Source organism: Chelonoidis abingdonii, chromosome 19 (assembly GCF_003597395.2).
Source record: "Chelonoidis abingdonii isolate Lonesome George chromosome 19, CheloAbing_2.0, whole genome shotgun sequence".
Taxonomy (NCBI): domain Eukaryota; kingdom Metazoa; phylum Chordata; order Testudines; family Testudinidae; genus Chelonoidis; species Chelonoidis abingdonii.
In genome coordinates this window covers 37,468,892-37,489,315 of record NC_133787.1, presented here as the reverse complement: position 1 = coordinate 37,489,315, position 20,424 = coordinate 37,468,892, and the positions used below count along the sequence as shown (strand labels likewise).

At 47.1% G+C, this 20,424-nt stretch overlaps 1 protein-coding gene across 1 annotated transcript in view; it reads right to left on the bottom strand.

Annotated features, from left to right (window-relative positions):
* JPH3 (junctophilin 3) overlaps positions 1-20,424 on the bottom strand; it is a 142,132-nt gene that overhangs the window by 2,626 nt on the left and 119,082 nt on the right. Inside the window, exon 4 of the mRNA XM_032793756.2 lies at positions 9,177-10,096. Coding sequence (XP_032649647.1) covers positions 9,177-10,096 — 920 coding nt within the window. The remainder of the gene's footprint in view (positions 1-9,176; positions 10,097-20,424) is intronic.

The following is a 20,424-nucleotide window of genomic DNA, read 5'->3' as shown; positions in this document are numbered from 1 at the left end:
GTCTGACATCCTTTCAGCCTACAGCTTCTCTTTGCTTTTCACATTTGCCCTTTCTCTACTCCTCCTGACCTAACTCCAAAAAGGACTATCCATATAGTGATCTCTCAGCTGGGAATGGCCCACCCATTGCAAAGGTGTTGGAATGTCTTAGCAGAGGGGCCAGATTTCTGATAATATGCTGGCTAATCTAATAAAGCTTTGTGATCTTTCAGGCTTTTGCTTCTGCTTCAGCTCCAATTATAAACTTTTAAATGCTGCTTATGCCTGGGCTTCTGATTCAACAGCTTTGTGCTTTACCCTCCACCAAAGATCTACTATCCTCTTCCCATCCCCTGCAATCACAGGAAGCTGACTGTCCTGGGATATGTGCCATCTTTGCTTGATTCCTCTTTGGTGCCCTGGAGGAAGATGAAACACTCTGATGTGAGTGAGCCCTGGAGGAAATTCAGGCCTGTTCTCAAGCTGACAACAGGTTGGTAAACTCCTGTGAACGGCAATGTTTTAGAACCAGCAGATAAAGTGACTTCACTGCACTGTCGACCGTGCTGGACCTTTAACAAGGGAAACCCACATTGAGACAAAAGCAAAAATCCCTTTTGCCTTGAGGCCTTGTGATTTGAGACATCACACACAGCTCTAGCCGCTCAGTGGGATTTTATTTAAGTCTTGCCCCACTTTAGCTATGGGGTAACTGATCATTCGATTGAGAGACAAGTCCAAATAAAAACTTGGGACTGACATGCCTACAGACTTTGGGGAGGTGGGACTCCGGAGCCCGAGCTGTTTTGCAGCTAGGACTCACACGTCATTTGAGGGCATAGTACTTTATCACAGCATCTACCAAGAGCCACTGCGCAGAACGGTAGAGAGAGATGGGCTGGTTCTAGGCACTGGCGCCAGGAGCTGCAAAGAGTTGTTTATAATTTCCAGTCCATATCCCTTGTAAAGTCAGGGCACAGTTTCAAATTTTCACTCCACAGCCCAGCATCAATGCACAGATTTCCAGACTCTGCTCTACCATGAAGTAGCAGTGTAACTACATGCAGGGTGAATAGCTGGCTGACCACATCCTCAGAAGGGAATTATTATATTGAGCCTCCTTTCACTCGCTCGTCTTTCTACGCTGGGGATGGTAAATTTCAGCAAGAAGGTGAGGCAGCCAAGCAGCTCGGGGGCCTGATTCTCATTTATACGAAGGCCTCTTTACTTCTCCCTGGCAGTGTAAAGGGGTGTGGAAGGAGGGGTAAATTCTGTTACTGCCAGAGAGGGGTAAATGGGCTTTAGTGACAGTCAGGTCTTTGGCTTTTAAACTCATGACTTCCCAGGCACTGGGGCTGTGGATCAAGACAGGGGCTCGGTGAGAAATAAAATGGACCCCTGCTATGGAATAATAATTAATCATATTTTGGTAAACTTTGTTTTGAACGGAGCTTCCAATCTGTCTGTAGTATCAATGTATTAATAATCTCATCACTGCAGTATCTAAGCACCATAATTTCTGTCTCATTATTCTGTTTGTTTCTAACTGTTGTACAGCAACCCAAGCATTTTACTGGGAATATGGGGGGCTAGGGAGGTGTACCTCACAAATAAAACCGCAGCATTGTTAATTAAAATATTAACAATCCATTGTTATTTGTTATCACACAGTCCGATCTTTGTTATCTCTGCCATAGAAACTGTAGTGCGGTTATCTAGGAATCCCTCTGGGATCTCTTGAGTGTAATTATCAAGGATGCTGCTCAGCAGAAAGCCCCAGCACTGGGAAAATGCTGAAAAATCAGCAGCTGGATGTCATTTTTGCTGAATAGTAGACCCCGTGCAATCTATAGGAACAAGTCCCTGCTAAGTAGTTAAAGAGCATTTACCAAGTAAAACATGGAGGTAAATTCTTATTTACACCCATGCAAAGAGGGACGCCAGTAAGTGAGCACAGGAGTAACCAAGAAGAGAATCTGGCCCTAAATGTAGTTACATAAAAGAAGCAGTCACTTGGCGCCAGTGCACAATAAAATAGGGCATTACTGAAAAGCCATATAATACTGCAGCGAAGCGTAGTTAGATGGCAAGCAGATCCATTATGGTTTATGGTCTCAGTAAGAAACACTGTCTGCCATTCTAGGGGATTTGTACTGATGCCCATCACCTGGGTGTCTGAGCACCTCCCAGACTAATGGCTTGGCATAGCAAGGTCTCTTGTGTATTTCATGGAGTCTGCATCATCTCTCTTGCCTGGTTATAGGAAGGGTTGTCTGGGGTATGGTGAATCGGTGTGCTTCTCTGGAAGTAATGGGGGCCGTGTAAGTAGTAGAAGCTGATAGGTCAGAATGTAGAGATAATAGAAATTTGATCCTCCTCCTGCAGTCCTCACTCAGAAAAAATTCTCATTGAAAAAAATCCCATCAGCCTTTAGGGATCAAGCCCTGAAGCCATGACAACTATTATATATTTGGGGACCCATCCTGCAAGGTGCTGAGTACCCTCGAGTCCCAATGAAGTCAGCACATCACAGGACGAGGGCCTTACATAATATGCATTTTTATATATGTGAGAATATGTTTTATTTACATAAAAAATTGTAATTTAAAAAAAGTCATCCTGGAAATTTTTACAATAAAACAAGAACAGATTGAGGGGCTACATTTTCAAACTCGTGCTCCTAAATTGTACCTGTGACATTTGTGTGTCTCTGTGTGTGTGTGTGCAAATGTAGTGTACTTATGAGGGTTGTATGTATTAGTGCACCTGCACGTTCTGCCAGTGTGACCTACAATGCCCTTGTTATGAAGATCTGTAGAGCTGGGTGTGAGTTGCAGGTTCTAGATCCAAATGCAAATGTTTCCGAAGTTTGGGGGTGATCCAGGATTTTAGTCTGTTGAATTAGCAGGAAAGGGAGCCAGCCACAAAGCTGAGATCCAGATTTTGATCCCAATTATTGCATGGTTGGTGTGGGGGTGGGGGAGTGTTCATAGTTCAGGGGTTGGGTGAGGTCCATCTCTAAATATTCACTTCGAAAAAACTAAAACACATACACGATGACAATGACAATAAAAATGAGGCTAAATCCTTCAGCTACATCAAAGGCCTTCTGATATCAAAAGGGTTTTAAAAGGACAATGTCAAGTTGAACATCACACTTCTGTCTGAAAACTATTTACCTAGAGTTGTTACAAATAATCCCTGAAATGGCTGTACATGAAAGAGATTAGAGGAAAAAACAGTATTTCCTACCCTCCTCCCCCTGTGTTTGCTCTGTGCATTGACAGCACTTTATGCAGAGGCAGTTTGTGGATAGTTTTATGGATAGTTCTCCATGCCCACTGATGGGAGAAAAAGTAATGAGCTTAGTTTGCAGCAAGGAAGACTTAGATTTGGTATTACGAAAAACCTTCTAACTTTAAGGACAGTTAAACAATGAAACAAGTTAAGTGTGCCCTCCCAATCAATGGAGGTTTTTAAGAACAAGTTAGGCAGATGTGTCAGGGATGTCTAAATACCCTTAATCCTGCCTCAGCATATGGAGATGGACTAGATGACCTCTTGAGGTCCCTCCCAGCCCTACGTTCCTGTGATTTTTATAATTTTATAGTTTGTTGTGTGTAGTCACTGTGACATAGTATCCATTAGCTTTAAAGGGAGGTCATAGGGAAGCCCTAAACCAGGGCATTCTGGGGGATGTCATCGAAAGGGACTGATGGGTGGCACAGTCTCAGGAACAGATGACAGGGGTCACGTGACTGCAGGACTAGATATATGGTCAGCAAGGAGAGTTGTTAGGGAGACATTGGCCCTGGTGTGAGTGTCTCTAATGAGGGAGACCAGGGAGAGCTCAGAAATGAAGTCTGGTGCTGTGGAAGTAGCCTGGAGAGAGCGGCTGTGGAAAAAGGCTGTGATGAGACATGAGGTCTGGGAAGGGATAAGATCAAGGCCTGAATGTGAAAAGACCACAGGAACCCCATTGCCCAGCTATGCAAATAAGCCCCATTCACACCAGTGTATAGCAGATAAGGAGACTAAGCCAATGGCCTGGAGGACAGTGGAAGTCTTTCCATAGATTTCATAGGGCATTGGATTAGGCCCAGGCAGAGATACAAATGTGAGTGAACTGAACAGCCATTCAGAGTCCAAACAATGTTCTCACTGACCAGCCCAACCTGCCAAATGACAGCGGTGGATGGGGGTGGGAAGAGTCCTTTACGAGCAGCAGCGAGGAGAGATTCACTCTCAGTGGCCTGTCTTCCTAAACATCAGGTGGAAAGAATCTCTTTTGGCACAGGGAGTGTTAGTTCATTACGGAGGCAGCAACCGGTTGCTATTTTTATCACTTGTTTCATATTCTTTGGGACTCAAGGTGACTAAGTTTTCAGATGCAAATTCTCCATCCCGAGGTGCAGTCCCTTTAAAATACTTTGAAAGCCCCTGAAAGAGCCAAGAAAGGAACATTTGTCACCTACGTAGGCTGGAAGGTTCTATTTCTGGGGAGAGCTGCTGGATTCCATCCGCCCCGCTTCCTTCTCCCTTTATGCATTGACTCATATCACCTTCTCCTCTCAGGTATCCTCCCCCTGGCTCAATACCTGGCCAAGCAGCCTTCACTGATGCCCCCATCACTTCCACTGTGATACCTCAGCAGAGAGGTGCTAATTACAGGCTGGCTGGCTCCCTTTCACTTTCCCCAGTGACAGTGAAACATGCTTAGGATATCTCAATAGAGAATGTGCCTCTTAAAAAACCAAAACCTGGCTGCCACTGGAATTTCTTTCTCTTTATAATGCCTTGCCGGTAGCTGAAGTTGAACAGGGACATTTCTGTGGTCTTTAATCAAACAAAACTCCCATAACCTTCACTGAGCATCTGGCTCCACTGAGGACCACAGTCAGGGCCGGCTCTAGGCACCAAACGAGAAAGCACATGCCTGGGGTGGTATGTTGTAAAGGGCGGCATTCTGGCCAATCTTGGGGCGACACATTGACACATTCCGGCAGCCCTGCCATGTTTTTTTTTTTTTTTTTTTTTTTTTTTTTTTTTTTTTGCTTTGGCAGCCCGGTCTGCAGCTCCAGAGCCCCTAGCCGGCTCCCCATGCTCCGCCAGTCCCAACCCAGCCCTGCAGGGGCACAGACCAGAACTAGCAATCCCCATTGCTCACCGTGCCGCTGGGCTCCCCAGGACGCACAACTCCCCACCACCTGCACCGGCCTCTGCCTCCCGCGCGGCTCTGAGCCCAGCCTGGCTGAGCTGTCCTTAAGGCAGTGGCTGAGCCATCACCTCCTGCAGTCCCTGGGAGAGGCACCCCAAGGCTGGAGGGGGGAGCCATTCTCACCTGGCTGCCCACGGGTGGAAGGAGCAGGCGGGCGCTGCCCTTCATCCCCCTGCGAGCCGCCTTGACCACCCTCCACGTTTTCTCTGTGGCTGCTGTTTTATTTATTTATTTTGCTTGGGGTGGCAAAAAAGCTGGAGCCAGCCCTGACCACAGTAGTTGTCCTTAAGTAGTTTGCAATAAGACAAGATTTTAGCAAATAACTGAGAAAACCAAACCAGCATCTGACAACGTCTAAGAGTGAGGTCAAATTTGTTAGAGGTGAACACAGATTTTTGGTAGCATGGGTTGTACCCAAAAGTGAACAGGGCTTTACTAACGAACATCTGTGAAAGGAGAATGTCAAAGGATCACGTATTGGTCCTGTTGAAATCAACAGGCAGTTTGTCATAGACTTCAGTGAGACCAGAATTTGTCCTTGTAAGCACTTCGTCTAAATAAATGTGATCACTCCTGCTAAATTATGATAGTCAAATGAAACTTTTTGGTATCAGTTCATGTCTGAATTCTGGCCTGACTAAGGTTCCCACAGCACTCATTAGCTTGCCTGGGAGATGCAGATGTTCACCCCTTTTGCAACTCAAGTCATGTATTTATTCTCCCCCTCCTAAAAATATGGTGAATTTTGTGTTGATGAGTAAAAGGGCAGCTGGCATTTTAAAGACTCTCTCTTCCTCCATACCTCCCCAAAGGTTAGTTCTCTTTTTCGAAGACTGGTCCAGAGGATACAGAAAGCTATGGACCACCCAAATGCAGGACAGATTTCTGCATCATATGGTCCCCCCAACCTGACAATACAGGTGCCAGTACTCGCCCATCCATAGAATTATAGAATATCAGGGTTGGAAGGGACTCATCTAGTCCAACCCCCTGCTCAAAGTAGGACCAATCCCCAACTAAATCATCCCAGCCAAGGCTTTGTCAAGCCAGACCTTAAAAACCTCTAAGGAAGGAGATTCCACCACCTCCCTAGGTAACCCATTCCAGTGCTTCACCACCCTCCTAGTGAAAAAGTTTTTCCATGTCCATATTCCTCTGCCCAAATGGTGGCAATCTACTGCATGTTGACGTGAGGTTGTTCTGAGTGTGCAGGTCCGCACACACGCAGAAACATCAAGGTTTTTTTAAACTTTTATTTTAAATTTTTCATATGAGTTGAGTACTGGCTTGACAGCCCTGGAGACTGAAATCTCCTGACTACCCAAAGAAAGCACATGCCAAAGCAGCGCATGTTTCCCAACCCCCACCTCTCCCCTCCTCACACGCACTGTTGTTCAGCCCTGGCCCGGAAGGATCACATCTAGACGGAAGGCACAGCCTCCACAGCACTTCAACCCCTTGGGCGCACCTATAATGCTAATAACAAGGGGTGGGATTAGTGCTAGCTGTGATAATGGCTTCGCTGGGAACTGACCTGAACCCACCCTGTTCACTTCACATAGGCACCCAATAGCTATTGGATGGTCATTACTTGTGGTCATTACTGAGCTGGGCTGGCTTTGGACTGATCATCCAGAGGAGAGAGGCTGCTGCAACTAGGAGCTGGTATTCTGGTTTCATTAGTGGCTCATGCGGAGCTGGTTTATGGTTGATTATTTTTAAAACCCTCTGTCTTGCAAGGGTGATGCTCAAGGATGTTCCAGGTAGGTAAAAAATAGATCTGCCCAGTTAACAGCATCCCTTTCTTCTGCTTTCGGAAGTGGCCCTGCTGTCTTTGAGATGAGAAATGTCCTTTTCAGCAAACAGCTTCACAAATGGCAATGTTGGGGATGGCAGGAAAGCAGGGCCGCCATGCAAGGTGGCCGGTGCGTGGGAGTGCTCAGACTTTTGCAGGAGCTGTGGTTTGCGTTTTGCAAAACCTCTCCGCCAGGAGGCTCTGCATCCGGGCTGTCCACATGCTGGAGGCAGCCTCCTGGAAATAGGAAGGCTTGTCTAAAACTGGCAGCCTAAGTTGTGCTGTGGGGAGGCTGGATGGACTTAAACCTGCTTTGAAGAACTTAAAGCCTGTCTGGGAAATCCAGAGCGGCAATGCTTTGCACAGGTTTGGGGTTCCCATTCATTAACTCTGTGGCTCTGATGGCACAGAGCTAAAAGGTGCTATGTCCTTTTCCTGGTTCTGATACTGCTTCACTGTGTGATCTTGGACAAGGGGGCTTAACTGCTCTGTGCCTCAGTTTTCCCAACTGTAAAATGGAGCTAATCACACACGGCTACCTTTGGGTAAAGTGAGGCTAAACTCCCTAATGCTGGTGAAATGTTTGGAGATCCTTGAAGGTGCAACAAGCTATATGTGTGCAACATTGTATTGTTGTTATGCTGTGGATGGGTGATGCTTTGTGTCCTAGATATACTCACTCAACAAGCTCTTTCTGATGACTCCCTTCCTGTCAATGCCCCTGGAATCAAACCCTGTTAATGCAGGAAAACTTTCTAGAACAAAGAGTCGCCAGCAACATGGGTTATTTAAAGCCACATATCATCTATCACTCTGTATTTCATTAACTTCAACTCAAACCTTCACCATCTGTTCCACCCTTGGTTATGAATGTGAGAAAACTGAACATGCTGCTTCACAGTTACAGCACTTAGAAATATGATGTGCATTCTAATGGCTTGTCTGTGCATCTTTACATGCAGGCTGTAACTGCTAGTTAGTCAGTAATAACTGTCTTGTATTGATGTTTGTTGAGATCTGAAGCCAGGGTTTGAGCACCAGTTCCCTGCGTGTGTGATCTATATAGTAACTATATCTCCAGCATGTAGGTTGGGTTCAACTCCTGCGAACTGCAGAAGCTTGCCTAACTCTGGGGGAGTATTTGATGTACTGGGTTTGTGTGAATAAGTAACATCACCTGCTAGGGCCTAGCCCACAACAAGGGCTGGATTTCAACCTTTAGCTCTTGTGACAGAGCCCTGTGCATTGGTGCAAACAGATCAGTTGTTTAGGCCCAGCTCCTTGCAGATATTTAGGGGCAGACAAAGCACCTACGTGCGCCTAGTGACTTCCATAGGATTTGTGGGTGTTTAGTGCTATGCAGCTCACTCCCAAGAGTTAAACTAGAATCAGGATCATCCCTTATCCAGAAATTCAGGGAACAGTCCTAATTGTCTTGGGCCTCTTCCATGACTGTCGTATAGCACAATTAAAGGATCACATTTATTTCAGGCTTTGCAATGCAACAACATTATGGCACAAGAACATTGCATCACACTTGGTGATACACTGTGATGCAGCAACATAACATCACTGTACATTGATGCAATGGCATGAGGTAAGGATTCAAATACAGAGATGTTGCAACTGGGTTATTTCATACTGGTGGACCAGTACAAGGGTTTGACAGGCCTACTGATAAAATGTATCAACAAGAGCTGCATGGACCTAGTCTTTTTTGCTGCGTGAATTTTCATGCAGGAACCTGATAATTATTTTGTCGTTTCTGAGGGTGCTGGGTTTTTATTGGGTGGAGGGAGGGTGGTTTGCAACGTTTCATGCATTTGATCAAATCTTAGTCCTGCTGGGATTTCACTGTGACAAAATTTTACCTTGGAACAAATCACATTTCCCTGTTTATACCCTCTCCCGCCCAATGTGGAAATTTTGCCATTTCCCCAGAAACATTTTGCCAGTAAATCAAGCTGCAAAAACCACCTTTCAATGCACTTGATACCTTGTGTAGAATGGGAGGCAGGGGGAATTCAAGGTACTAAAGGTGGTTGGTGGTGAGGGGGCAGTTCTTCTCATGGTGTGAATTTTCTTCCACACCTTTCTAACGCTACAGTGGTTCTGAACCAGCTCAAGTTCACCTTGGCATCTGCTTCCTAAGTCAGGTTCAACAACACAAATTTGTCTACTTACCGTACTGGATTTGAGCTCATCCCCATTTTCCTCTTCAGATTCTAGTGCAACAGGTAAGGATTTCTGTGGCGGGGAGAAGGTTAAGTCCCACCTTAATAGCCGGGGTTCTGCTTTGTCCCCGAACCTCAGATTTTCCAGTTTCTGCACTGTGGGCTCAGCAGAGGAAGCTGGCCTGAAATTCTCTTTGTTCTGGGACTTAGACCTCAGTCTCTGAACCCCAAAGCCCCGGTCTTCCCCACGGTGGTCCTCAGCCAGGCTCCTGCAGGGGCCTGCTTTACTATAGTGTCTTTTTTGGGTGTGAATCTCTTGCATATAAGAATCCATCCTCATGAGGGGTTTCATTTCCATCTCGTAATTGCTCAGCTTCTCCTCATCCAGCTCAAGCAACTTGGCACTCCCTGAGCTGTGGTTGTGGGATCGGTGGTGGGAAGTCCAAGAAACTGTGGCTGGGGAATCTGTCCACCTCTCTCTTTGCTTGTGGTTGGAGGCCATATGTTTGTGTCCTCCACTCCGGCCTCTGTAATCTTCAGGAATGGAGGCAGACCCCAAATGACTGCTGCGCAGGGTCCCACTTCTAACGCCACGTGTCCCGCCTGCTTTGTCTTCACTCCAGCTGTTGGGTCTCAAGTAGTCTCCACCTCGTCCCTCCAGCAACATCTGGATCTCCCCACCCCTCTCTTCGTCCACAGAGACTTGTCTGGAGAAATGGGCACTCTTGGTCCTGCAGGTTGGGCCTAGCGGCGGGGTGGAGGAGGGGCTGGCAGGGAAGCTTTGCAGGGGGCTGTCGTCAGGAGTGAGGTCAGAAGGGGTGGTGCCTTTTCTGTACAGCTCTGGACTTTCTTGCTGGAGCGGGGTCCCTGTGGAGAGGACCTCAATGTCGTCGCTTGAGTTCTGACGCTTTGGCCTCTGGCACTCGAGCCCTTTTAAATGAGGAGAGAGAGAGAGAGGGTTACTGCTATCCTGTGAGAGCATCACAGGGCCTTTCAGGGTAAAGAACAGGACTGACAGTATCCGACACCAGAGGTCAGGTCCATGACAACAACTTTTCCCTGCTCCTAGACCAACAGAATAGACTCGGCTGGTTTCAGACCGTGCCTGACACTCCTCGCAGCATCTGAAGTGCTGCACATTACGACGAGCTGGAGCCTGGCAGGGCAGGGAGTATGCAGACAGGCCCAACAGGCACCACTCATGTTCTGCAGTGGCTCATGTCCTAGCCTGGTGTGGGGCAAGGGAGTGCTGGCTGGGGCACTGGGGTGATCGGCTAGGCATGTCAAAATACCTTCTTCGGCCTGGCAACTCACCGGTGATGGGCGGACTGGCACTCTAACAGCACTGATGCTTTGTCCTTGTTATCTTTCCTTTGAGGCCCTGAAGGCACCTGATCTACATGAATGAATTAAGCCTCATGGTCCCCTGTGGGAAAGGAAAGTAATACCCCTCCTCCCCCATTTCATAAATGGCAGAGAGAGGCCCCCAGGGCAAAGCTACAAAGAGTCCTGTGGCACCTTATAGACTAACAGAAGTATTGGAGCACAAGCTTTCGTGGGTGAATACCCACTTCGTCAGACGCAACGCTGTGGCTGGATCCCCGATCCTAGTCCTGTGCACTAGCCACATGGTCATTCTCTGCCTGTGTCTCTGAGCATCTCATCCACAGGATGTACATGAACACCCCTTTCTCTTCCCTGCTACTGCACATCCAGCGGTGGGACTGAAATCCACTACACTAGTGGGCTACCCGTCTGAATTGGTTTGACAATACATAGGTCATTTTTTGTCTGGAACTGGCAGGACTAGAGATGAGCTTGAATCAAAACCCCAGATCCAAACAGCAAGGAACTTCGGGAAAGTTCAGAGCCGGATCTGAATTTAACTATTTCCCCCTGTCTCTATGATGGATCCAAACATCCCTGCACTTTGAGAGCATTAAGGTCAGGATTCAGAGCTGAACTTTACTCTCAAGATAATCTAAAGTTGCAGGCTTCTGGAACTGAATGTTGAGCTCCTGACTGAGCCAAGACTCTTATCAAGAACTGGGTCCCCGGAACTGGCCCTAGTTTTTTCAAGGGCTGGGCAGTTGTTGCAGACTTATAGGCAGGGCAGTAGTTCATGACTAACATGCTGTGCTTTCAAAGCAACACACCACGGTGGCCCTGAGTGCCTAGGAGACATGAGACTCACTAGGAGGAAATGCCTGTTCATGGTCCATGAGAATCCCTCTGAGTCTCCATTATCGCTGAATCTAGCTTATGAGGAAGTAAGCAGAATGCACCCCTATGCCACCCCACACAGCATACCCTGAAAAGCGCATTTCTGCATGGCATCCACATCCTACACACACCATCATCAGCCTATCAGCATTCAGATTCCCTCCCCACTCCAAATTTTCAAGCCCTACTATTTTGCTGGTGGAAGGATGTGGTGTCTTTGATTTAAGTTGTTCAGCTGAACCAGTACTCTGGCCAGTTATGTTAAAAATAATATTTTGTACTTATACCTAAGGATCTCAAAGCCCCTCACAAATTAGTTAATTCAGCCTCATAACTCCTCTGAAATGCCCAGTTTTTATAATACCAGTTCTGCAGTAGGGGGAACGGAGACACAGAGTGGCTTGGCCAAGGTCATGCTGAATCAATGGCAGAATTAAGACTAGAACCCAGGTGACCTGCCTTTCCATCTCCTGCTCTACCAATTTAACTTTGCTGCCTCCATTGTTTACAGACACATTTGCACACTGCTTGCTCTCCCAGTGGGCTTCTCAGAGAAACCAGCATCATCACACAGGATGGCAAGAGGGAAAATGTGGCTTTGCCGTGCTTGGGCTATGCTGGTGACTGGATTTTCCAACAGGACCTAGTCAAGGGTATTGGGACAGCAAGATAAATTTCACATGTCAGGCTGATTACCCGGCTATGAAAGCAGCATTTTGTTAATCCCTTAACAAACACCTATGAGTCCAAGGAGGCAGTGAAAACCAAAAGTTCTTAATGCTTGTTTAACACAACAAAAGCATATTTGTTCCCAGCTAAAGTCATGCTAAGTTACATGAAAGATTTGATATATATATTAACTTCCTGACACCCCTTAAATACACCTAATTGCAGTTGCTATGGCTAGATGAGAAATGAGTCTCAAAAAAAGGAAGAACTCAATTTTCTTGCCTTGGTTTAAAAATAAACACTATGAAATGCCTGCTTTAATCTCTGCCTGATCCTGCTGGATAATTTGCTTTATGTCCTCTTATTCCTTCTCAAGCACACGAGAGATACTCTGGCTCAAGAAGGCAAGTCCGGGAAAGAAATTATGGTCAGGAAATAGCAGAAGTCTGTTTGCTGTTTCTGAAGCAGTATGGAACCAGACTCAAGCCATCCCCCAGATCCGAGGTAGGCAACCTATGGCACATGTGCCGACAGTAGCATGCGAGCTGATTTTCAGGGGCACTCACACTGCCCAGGTCCTGGCCACTGGTCTGGGGGGCTCTGCATTTTAATTTAAATGAAGCTTCTTAAACATTTTTAAAACCTTATTTACTTTATATACGACAATAGTTTAGTTATATATTATAGACATATAGAAAGAGACCTTGTAAGAACATTAAAATGTATTACTGGCACGTGAAACCTTAAATTAGAGTGAATAAACGAAGACTCGATCCACTGCTTCTGAAGGATTGCCGACCCCTGCCCCAGATCCAAATTGTTTCCCTAAAAGATGTCTCCAAGCAGAGGTCACTTCCAGAGCAGAATCTTTAGCCAGGTTTTTGGGAATATTAACCTGAGCCTGGATAAGTGATGTAGTATGTTAACATTTTATTGTAACCTTGTTCTAATAAAAAGTTAAAAAAAAAAAAAAAAAAAAAGTGCAGTGTGAGTTCACCCGAACAAAAGGAAGGCACTCTAATTTCAGAGCTTAGACGTGGCAGAAGAATCAAATGGTCTCTAGCTCAACTCAAAGCAGTCGTGAGCCCATGGTTCCCCTTTTAACACAGACCTGGATCCACAACGTACCCAGATCCAAATCTTGATGATGTTGCTTAGAGATTATTATTATTATGTATTATTTATTTATTATTGCAATAGCACATAGAGGCCTCAACTGCAACTAGGGCTTGATTGTGCTAGGCTCTGTATGGACACAAAGTCAGAGACAGTCCCTACCTCAAAGAACTTGCAATCTAAATAGACAAGACAAAGGAAAGATCATTACAGGGGCTGGATGAAAATTTTCTGTTGAAATCGGTTTTCAGTGGAAACTTGGGTTTTCGATTCAGTGACACCTTTTGTGAAAAGTGTCCACTTTCCACAGAAAATTGTTTTTTGTTGAAAAATGTTGGCTGAAAACTGAAGTATTTCAGCTGAAAATGGGAGCTGTAGAGCCTTAAAAGGGTTGCAGTTTGCTCCTCTTGTCCCCGTTCTCCTCTAGGGGCTGGGATCTCCCATAATGCACGATGAGCAGGGACTCTGATGCACAGCTTACCCCAGTGAAGGGGGGGGGGACTGTGATGCATTATGGGAGATATAGTCAAGCTGGGGATCCCAGCTCTCCGAAGGGAACGGGGATAAGAGAAGTGAACTACAATTCCATGATCAGTGAAAGTTATTTCACGGAAAGTTGCCAGCTCAAATTATCACTCCTGTTTGACATATGGGGAACTGAGGCACCAACAGATTTAAGTGACCACACAAGAAGGCCGTGCCAGAAATAGGAATTGGACACAGGCCTCCTGAGTCTCAGTCCAAGGGATTAACCTCTCTTTGATATCCTTCCTTCTTACTCTGTCTCAGGAGAATTCAGTGAGAATTTGCTTGAGTTCAAACTGAGCAGGGAGCTCTGGGTTGACTCCGTATGCACTGAGAGTGAGGATGTACATCTCACATAGAAGTCCCTTCAGACTGCTGTTAGGAATTGTCAGACTGGATGAGATCGAAGGTCCATCTAATCCAGGATCTTGTTGCTGAGATGCGCCATCACCAGATGCTTCGAAGAAGGTGTAAGAACCCTGCAGTAGCAGGTAGGTCTCATCCTAGGGTATGGCTACACTTGCAGCTGTACAGCGCTGCCGCGGGAGCGCTCCCGCAGCAGCGCTTTGAAGTGCGAGCGTGGTCGCGGCGCCAGCGCTGGGAGAGAGCTCTCCCAGCACTGCAGGTACTTCACCTCCCCGTGGGGATTAGCTTACAGTGCTGGGAGCCACGCTCGCAACACTGGGGCACTGTTTACACTGGCGCTTTGCAGCGCTGTAACTTGCTGCGCTCAGGGGTGTGTTTTTTCAGCCCCCTGAGCGATAAATTGCAGTGCTGTAAAGCGCCAGTGTAGCCAAGGCCTTAGTCTCTCATAGTTAGACATTGGCTTAAGCCCTGAAGCAGGAGATTTACTGTTCCTCCTAGAATGTTTGCTTATTAATTATTCCAACTCTGGATATTCTCGTTGTCTGTATAAATATCCAGCCCTTTTCGAATCATGCTAAGTTCTTGGCCTTGACAATTTGCTGTGGCGGTTAGTTCCACAGACTAGTAATGTGTTAAGTGAAAAAGTATTTCCTTTTATTGGTTTTGCATTTGCTACTTTTTAATTTAGTTGAATCTCCCCTTGTTGACCTCCAAAGGGTGCAGCTCCTGAGAATAGTCAGCCTGGGCATCTCCCTTACCAAACTGAACTTACCATGGGTGCATCTACAGCATAGAAATTGGATTCCTCCACTTCAGCGACAGAGGTCAGTCTGGGTGTGTGGAGTGAGCTTTTACCCTAACCTCTTTGTTCTTCCTGACTAAACTCTAAAGCCCCCTCCCGCAGCAGGTGCTTCTTGAACATCCTTTTCTAGTGAAAGCTTAAAACAAGGGGCAAGATTTTCAGAAGAACCCAGAATCCAGCAGCTCCCTTGGTGCTCAGTGGAGGAGTGGGGGATGGGACTTCTCCAGTGTTCTCCAGGAGAGTCAAGGGTGGGAATTCCCCAATGTTCTCAAAGGGGGGCAAGGAGGAGGCAGGAATTCCTCAATGTTCTGAAGTGGGGGAGAGTTGGGAATGGGAATTCCCCATTGTTCTCAAGGAGAGCCGCTGAGTGCTAAGCACTTTTTAAATATTTGTCCAAAGTAAGTTTCCTTTGAGAGCCATACTGCTTCTTTGATCTTTCAAGGACAGGCAATCAGTGTGGCAGAAAGATGTAATCTTGGGCCTTCTTAGACCTTGAGCTTGTACCCACCTTAGTCTGCCAAGCCACTAGGCCCACTCCCCTCCTCCACCTCCCCCCGCCCCCGCAAAGTGTCCAGATTAATTTGTTTAGGTTGGGGTTATCTGTCTAAACAATGTTCTCCATATTGCACATCCAAGTTGCCTGGTTATTGCCGCCTCTTGTGGGAGGTTTAGGTAGCCTTGAAACTTCCTTGTAAAGTTGGAGGTCCATCTGGGAAATCCATGCCTGCTGCATTGGGGTAAATTGTGATTTTCACCCTGTGACGGGGTCGACTAGGTGTGGAAGCCCTCTGCTGGAGCCCTCACAGTCCTCCGCCACCCAGTCCCAGAACAGAGTAGCAGAGAAGTCCTCCAGGCAGACTAGAGTGTCTGCAGAGAAGCAACCAATCAGAGGGGCTACTGGAGTGACCAATCAGGGGCCGGAAGGCCATATAAAAGTCAAGCAGGCAAAGAGACAGTGTAGCTCCTGCCTGGAGCTTGAAGAGGGAGGACCAGGTGCATTGTTGGCTGGCTGAATGAGCAGCAGGCCCGTGGACAGGTCAGTGCGGGCAGGCTGAGCTTGGGGGACTCAGCCCAGAACCTGGCCTGATCAGCTGAGGGCACTGAGGTGGGCCCAGCTGCTCTGGTTGCAGACTGAGCCCAGGGAGGGCTGCTGAAAGGACACCAGCTGTGGGTACCAAGATGGGCCCCGACTGGATTACTGAACGAGGCAGGGCCTCTGGGAGGAAATCTTAGAGCTATGGCCCCATACCAGGGCTGGGGAAGAAACCCGAGACTGTACCCCGGAACGGGGGACAGTGAATGCAGCTCAGCCAGAGGCTCAGTTCTTACTCGAAAGAACTATGATTGCAGGCACTATCGGCCAGAGAAGGGGGTGCTTGCGAGAGGCAGGTGTGGACCTTGTTACGTGCCCCTAGAGCTGCAATGCTTTACTAGATGATGTATGCAATACAGCTGGAGCCAGAGAGGTCTTTATGCCCCGTGTTACTCTGTTACACAGCATATTGACTCAGCAATCTCTTCCTGCTGACTTCTTCCAAACTATTTCAATGGAGCAAAACCCTATTACCCCAGCAGATCTCTTGCTAGAGCAAAGCATTGCCAACAGCATGGGTTATTTAAATCTGCATATCCACTCTTCTGCATTAGCTTCAACCCAAACCTTCACTGTCTGCTTCATACTCAGCTATGAACATGAGAAAACCCAAATGTGCTATGGCACCTACAAATCTGGAACCTGGCCCTGCACGTATTTACTCTGTGGGTAGTCCTATTGACTCCACTGGAATTATTCCTGTGAGAAAGGCTTTGAGTGGTGGCCTTAAAGGATTGTCCACCCATGGAAAAACTATGCAAGAGATGCTTATTAAGTAACCTCCCATCTTAGGAGACGTCATTAATATACATTTTACTGTATTGAATATAATTCTGCTGCCCTTTTATTAGCTCAGTTAAGCCACTGCTCTTTCTCAGTACCTTGATGAGTGGTTTAAGACGGGTCTCATTTCTCAGTATGATAGTCTCATCTTTAGCCCTTATGTAATATCCAGCATGCCAGACGGATGTACTTTGTGTCAATATTAACCCACCAGCCGGGGTAAAGGCATTCAGTTCTTCTCTGAAATACAAGTGTTGCCTTTAAAAGAAACTTAACAGCAGCGCAGTACAATTTTGCCTGCTTGCAGTATCCAAGAATGTTCAACAATTATTATAAGCTAAAATTAGCAGTGGAGCATGTGGTATTCCTGGAAGAACCACTGTGAAATTGCAGAAGAGAACACACAACATTCATGTCTGGATTTCAACATGCTAGTGGATTTGAAGCATCCTTGGCTGGCATTGATATCGAAAGCCAATGAGCAAAGCACTGAAATGTGCTATGGCCACCTCCTGTGAGGTGATGCTGAACCCTTTTTGGTTGTTGCAGTTTCAGCAGAGCGGTTATGGGTCCTGGAGAGGCCAGGCCTTGATGAAGGGAAGTTGGCAAGGGGACAGTGTGGCATAACCTTGTACTGCCATTGCCTGGGCTGTACTTGTTCTAGGAATACAGTGGGATCAGACAGACTTGGAATCCCCAGGTTCATTTCCTGGCTCTGCCACATACTTCCTATGTGACCTTGGGCAAGTCACTTAGGCCCAGATCCTCCAAAGTATTTAGGCTCCTGATTTCAATGGAAGGGGGCTGAGAGGATAAATCTAGGAGGTGTATAGGTACCATTGTGATGAGACATACATACATACAAGGCTATCTGCCTGGCACCTTTGACCAGCACTGCTCTCACTCTTTAATAAAATGATGTCCTCTGCAGTTCCTAATGGATGCTAGCTACACTGAAAGGAATTCCACCGTGGGGACTGAATGCTGGCCTACAAGAATAATAAAGGGCATTTCACCTCTAGTTCACTAGCTCAGCCATAGCTGGCCTAGATCATGGAGGTATAATAAAGCCCTGTGTAGTTTGGGTCTTAGCACTACTTCCAGTAACAGCAGAGAGAGCCATGGGGCGATGGAAGAGGCCACCAAACAGACGGGTGGGGGTGCATGCTGTTGGGTGGAGACAGGGCACCCCTCCTGTGCAGGCTGCAGGGATGTATTTGTTTAACATTCTGTGATACTTCACAGAGCTTTAACTAGACAGGAACCTGTGGCCTCCTGTCTCAAGGAAGTGCCACAGGATGTTCTAGGCAGCTGTAGCAGACTGCGTGCCCGTCTGTCAAGCGCCTGTGTCTGACTGGAGGACACTGCAGTTAAGTTGCGTTAGATCAAGTCACATGCTGGGACTTCACACTCCTGAGAGGTGTCCAGGTGTCCTGCCGCACCTGCAATGCAGTGCGCAGCAGCTGGGCTTTCAGGGAGAGGGAGGGGCGAGCGAGGGACCTGGTTCCCACGCCAATGCCTGGAGGCAGAAGTGAGCAGTTGGTGCTATTTCACAGCCTTGTCTCTGGAGGTTTCACAGCCCGGGAATATCCCCTTCACTTCCATGTCTCTTTACATCAATAGATCTGGTGAGAGGCTAACCTTGGGTGGCTGTCAAGGGGGGGAACTTGCCCCCCCCAGGTGCATCTTAATCCCAAATTCTAGGGCTTCCCCAGCCCCAGTTATGTCCTCTTTGTCACCTAAACCTAAACCAAACCCTTCATCCATGCCCAGATCATCCCCTGTATTGGCTAGTGCCTCGTCCTTGGCTCTGGCACCCCAATAGCCTCCTCCAGTTCATTCAAAACCCAGCTGTTGAGATCATCTCCCAGCATGTCACTGTCTCCCCCATGCCCTGAATCCCTCCACTGGCTCCTCCTCTTCCCACCATATCTAGCTGAGGTTTCTTGCCCTCATCCTGGACCCCTCTCTGTTTATCTGCTCTTGTGGGTCATTGAGTTGCCCCTGCCCAGCCTCCCTGACCCCCTCATCTGCTTCACCCACAAGCCTCTTGGCACCTTCTTTCCCACCACCGCTGAAATGTTGACTATCCTCCCCCAGCTGCTCTGTCCTTCAAATCACTTCCCAGAGCCACTGCTCCTGTGGCGTCTGCAGCTACTGATGGACCTGTATGACATTTTCATCATCACCCTTATCTCCCTTTCCTCCATCCCTTCTCTTGTTTGTCACGGTCACTTGTCATATCTCGTCCCACGGTTGACTGTAAGCTCTTAGGAGAATGAGGGCCCTGCCCCGATGTGCCTGTGCAGAACCCTTCACTTCAAGGTCCTGACTGGTTCATTTGATGCTGCCACAACACAAATTCCTGACCCCCTCGCTAAACCCAACCTACCCAGCTAACAATTGCCACAATCTGCTTTCCCACAGAAATGGTCTTATTCCATGCCAGCTCTCCTCCCCAGCCTTATATAGCACCCCCATGAGACAACTGCAGCCTGCCAGTCTCCCATCCACTCACCTGCTAGGGACCTTTGCTGCAATTTCCCCTCTCCCCCAAGCCAGCTGCTTCATTCTGCCCCCACAGCTGTTCCTACATCACACCACGACGCTGTGACCTCACATTCCTATGGGTGCCTGAAAAAAGCAAGGCAGGGCTCTAGTGTTGGGTTAAGTGACAGTGATTTTGGACTTTTAAGGGAAAGAAGAGGGGAAATGTAGGAAGAGGAAATCAGGCTAGCTGTAGAAAGGGGAGGAAAGCCTTTTACAGATATATTTTGTTTTGTATTTTAAAAGTTCAGTTCAGACAATAACAAATAATATCACCTGTTTCTGTAGAACTTTTCACCCTAAAGGATCCCAAAGCCCTTGGTAAATAGAGGGATCACTGCACCACTGGAATGCATCCACCTCTGAGGTGGAATGTGGCAGTTGTTTCACAGTGGCTTTGTTACACGACACTTTACACAAACATCTGAGGACAGGAAGTGGAGTAGAATGCCACTTCCCTCTGGAAGTGCAGGGGGACTTTTCTGGAGGTAGAATGTGATGTAAGTTAGAAGTAAGCCAGGGCACTGCCTGCCTACTCTTTTGAAAAGGGCAGTGAGCTCTTTAATGAGCACTCCTGTAAGGGACCTTCCATTTTACTATTTTTCCAATATTACAGGGCCAAGGAACTCTATCAACATCGCCTCCTGCTCCTGCAGCACCTGGCTTTCTCTTGAGGCCTCCCATCCAACGTCTGACTCCACTCAACCTGTGAATGCTGACAAGTTAACACCTGGAGGTTACAGAGCTGCAGGTAGGACAAATAGCCGGACTGAGGTATACACTCCTGGCTTTTATATGCAAGAATTGTTCAGCAGGCACTTCCAGGTTTCATGCCACGTCTTGGTTGGGGTTTTTGTTTTTTTTTCATGTGTTCTAAGTGGAAACTAACATACATACACACACAATCCACCCAAACACCAATAGCAGACACACAAATCCCAGCACAAATCAAACAGCAGATCCCTGCCGAGAAACTAATAAAAAAAATGTATTACCTAAAAAGTCTTTTTTTTAAAGAGGCAATGTTAAAAAGGAACCGTCTCTTGGCAATAGGAGATGTAGATACTGAATATCTCAGGGTTGAAAAAGCACCTGGGAGTGGGAAGACCTGTTAAAAAGCTCAGGTCTCTGATA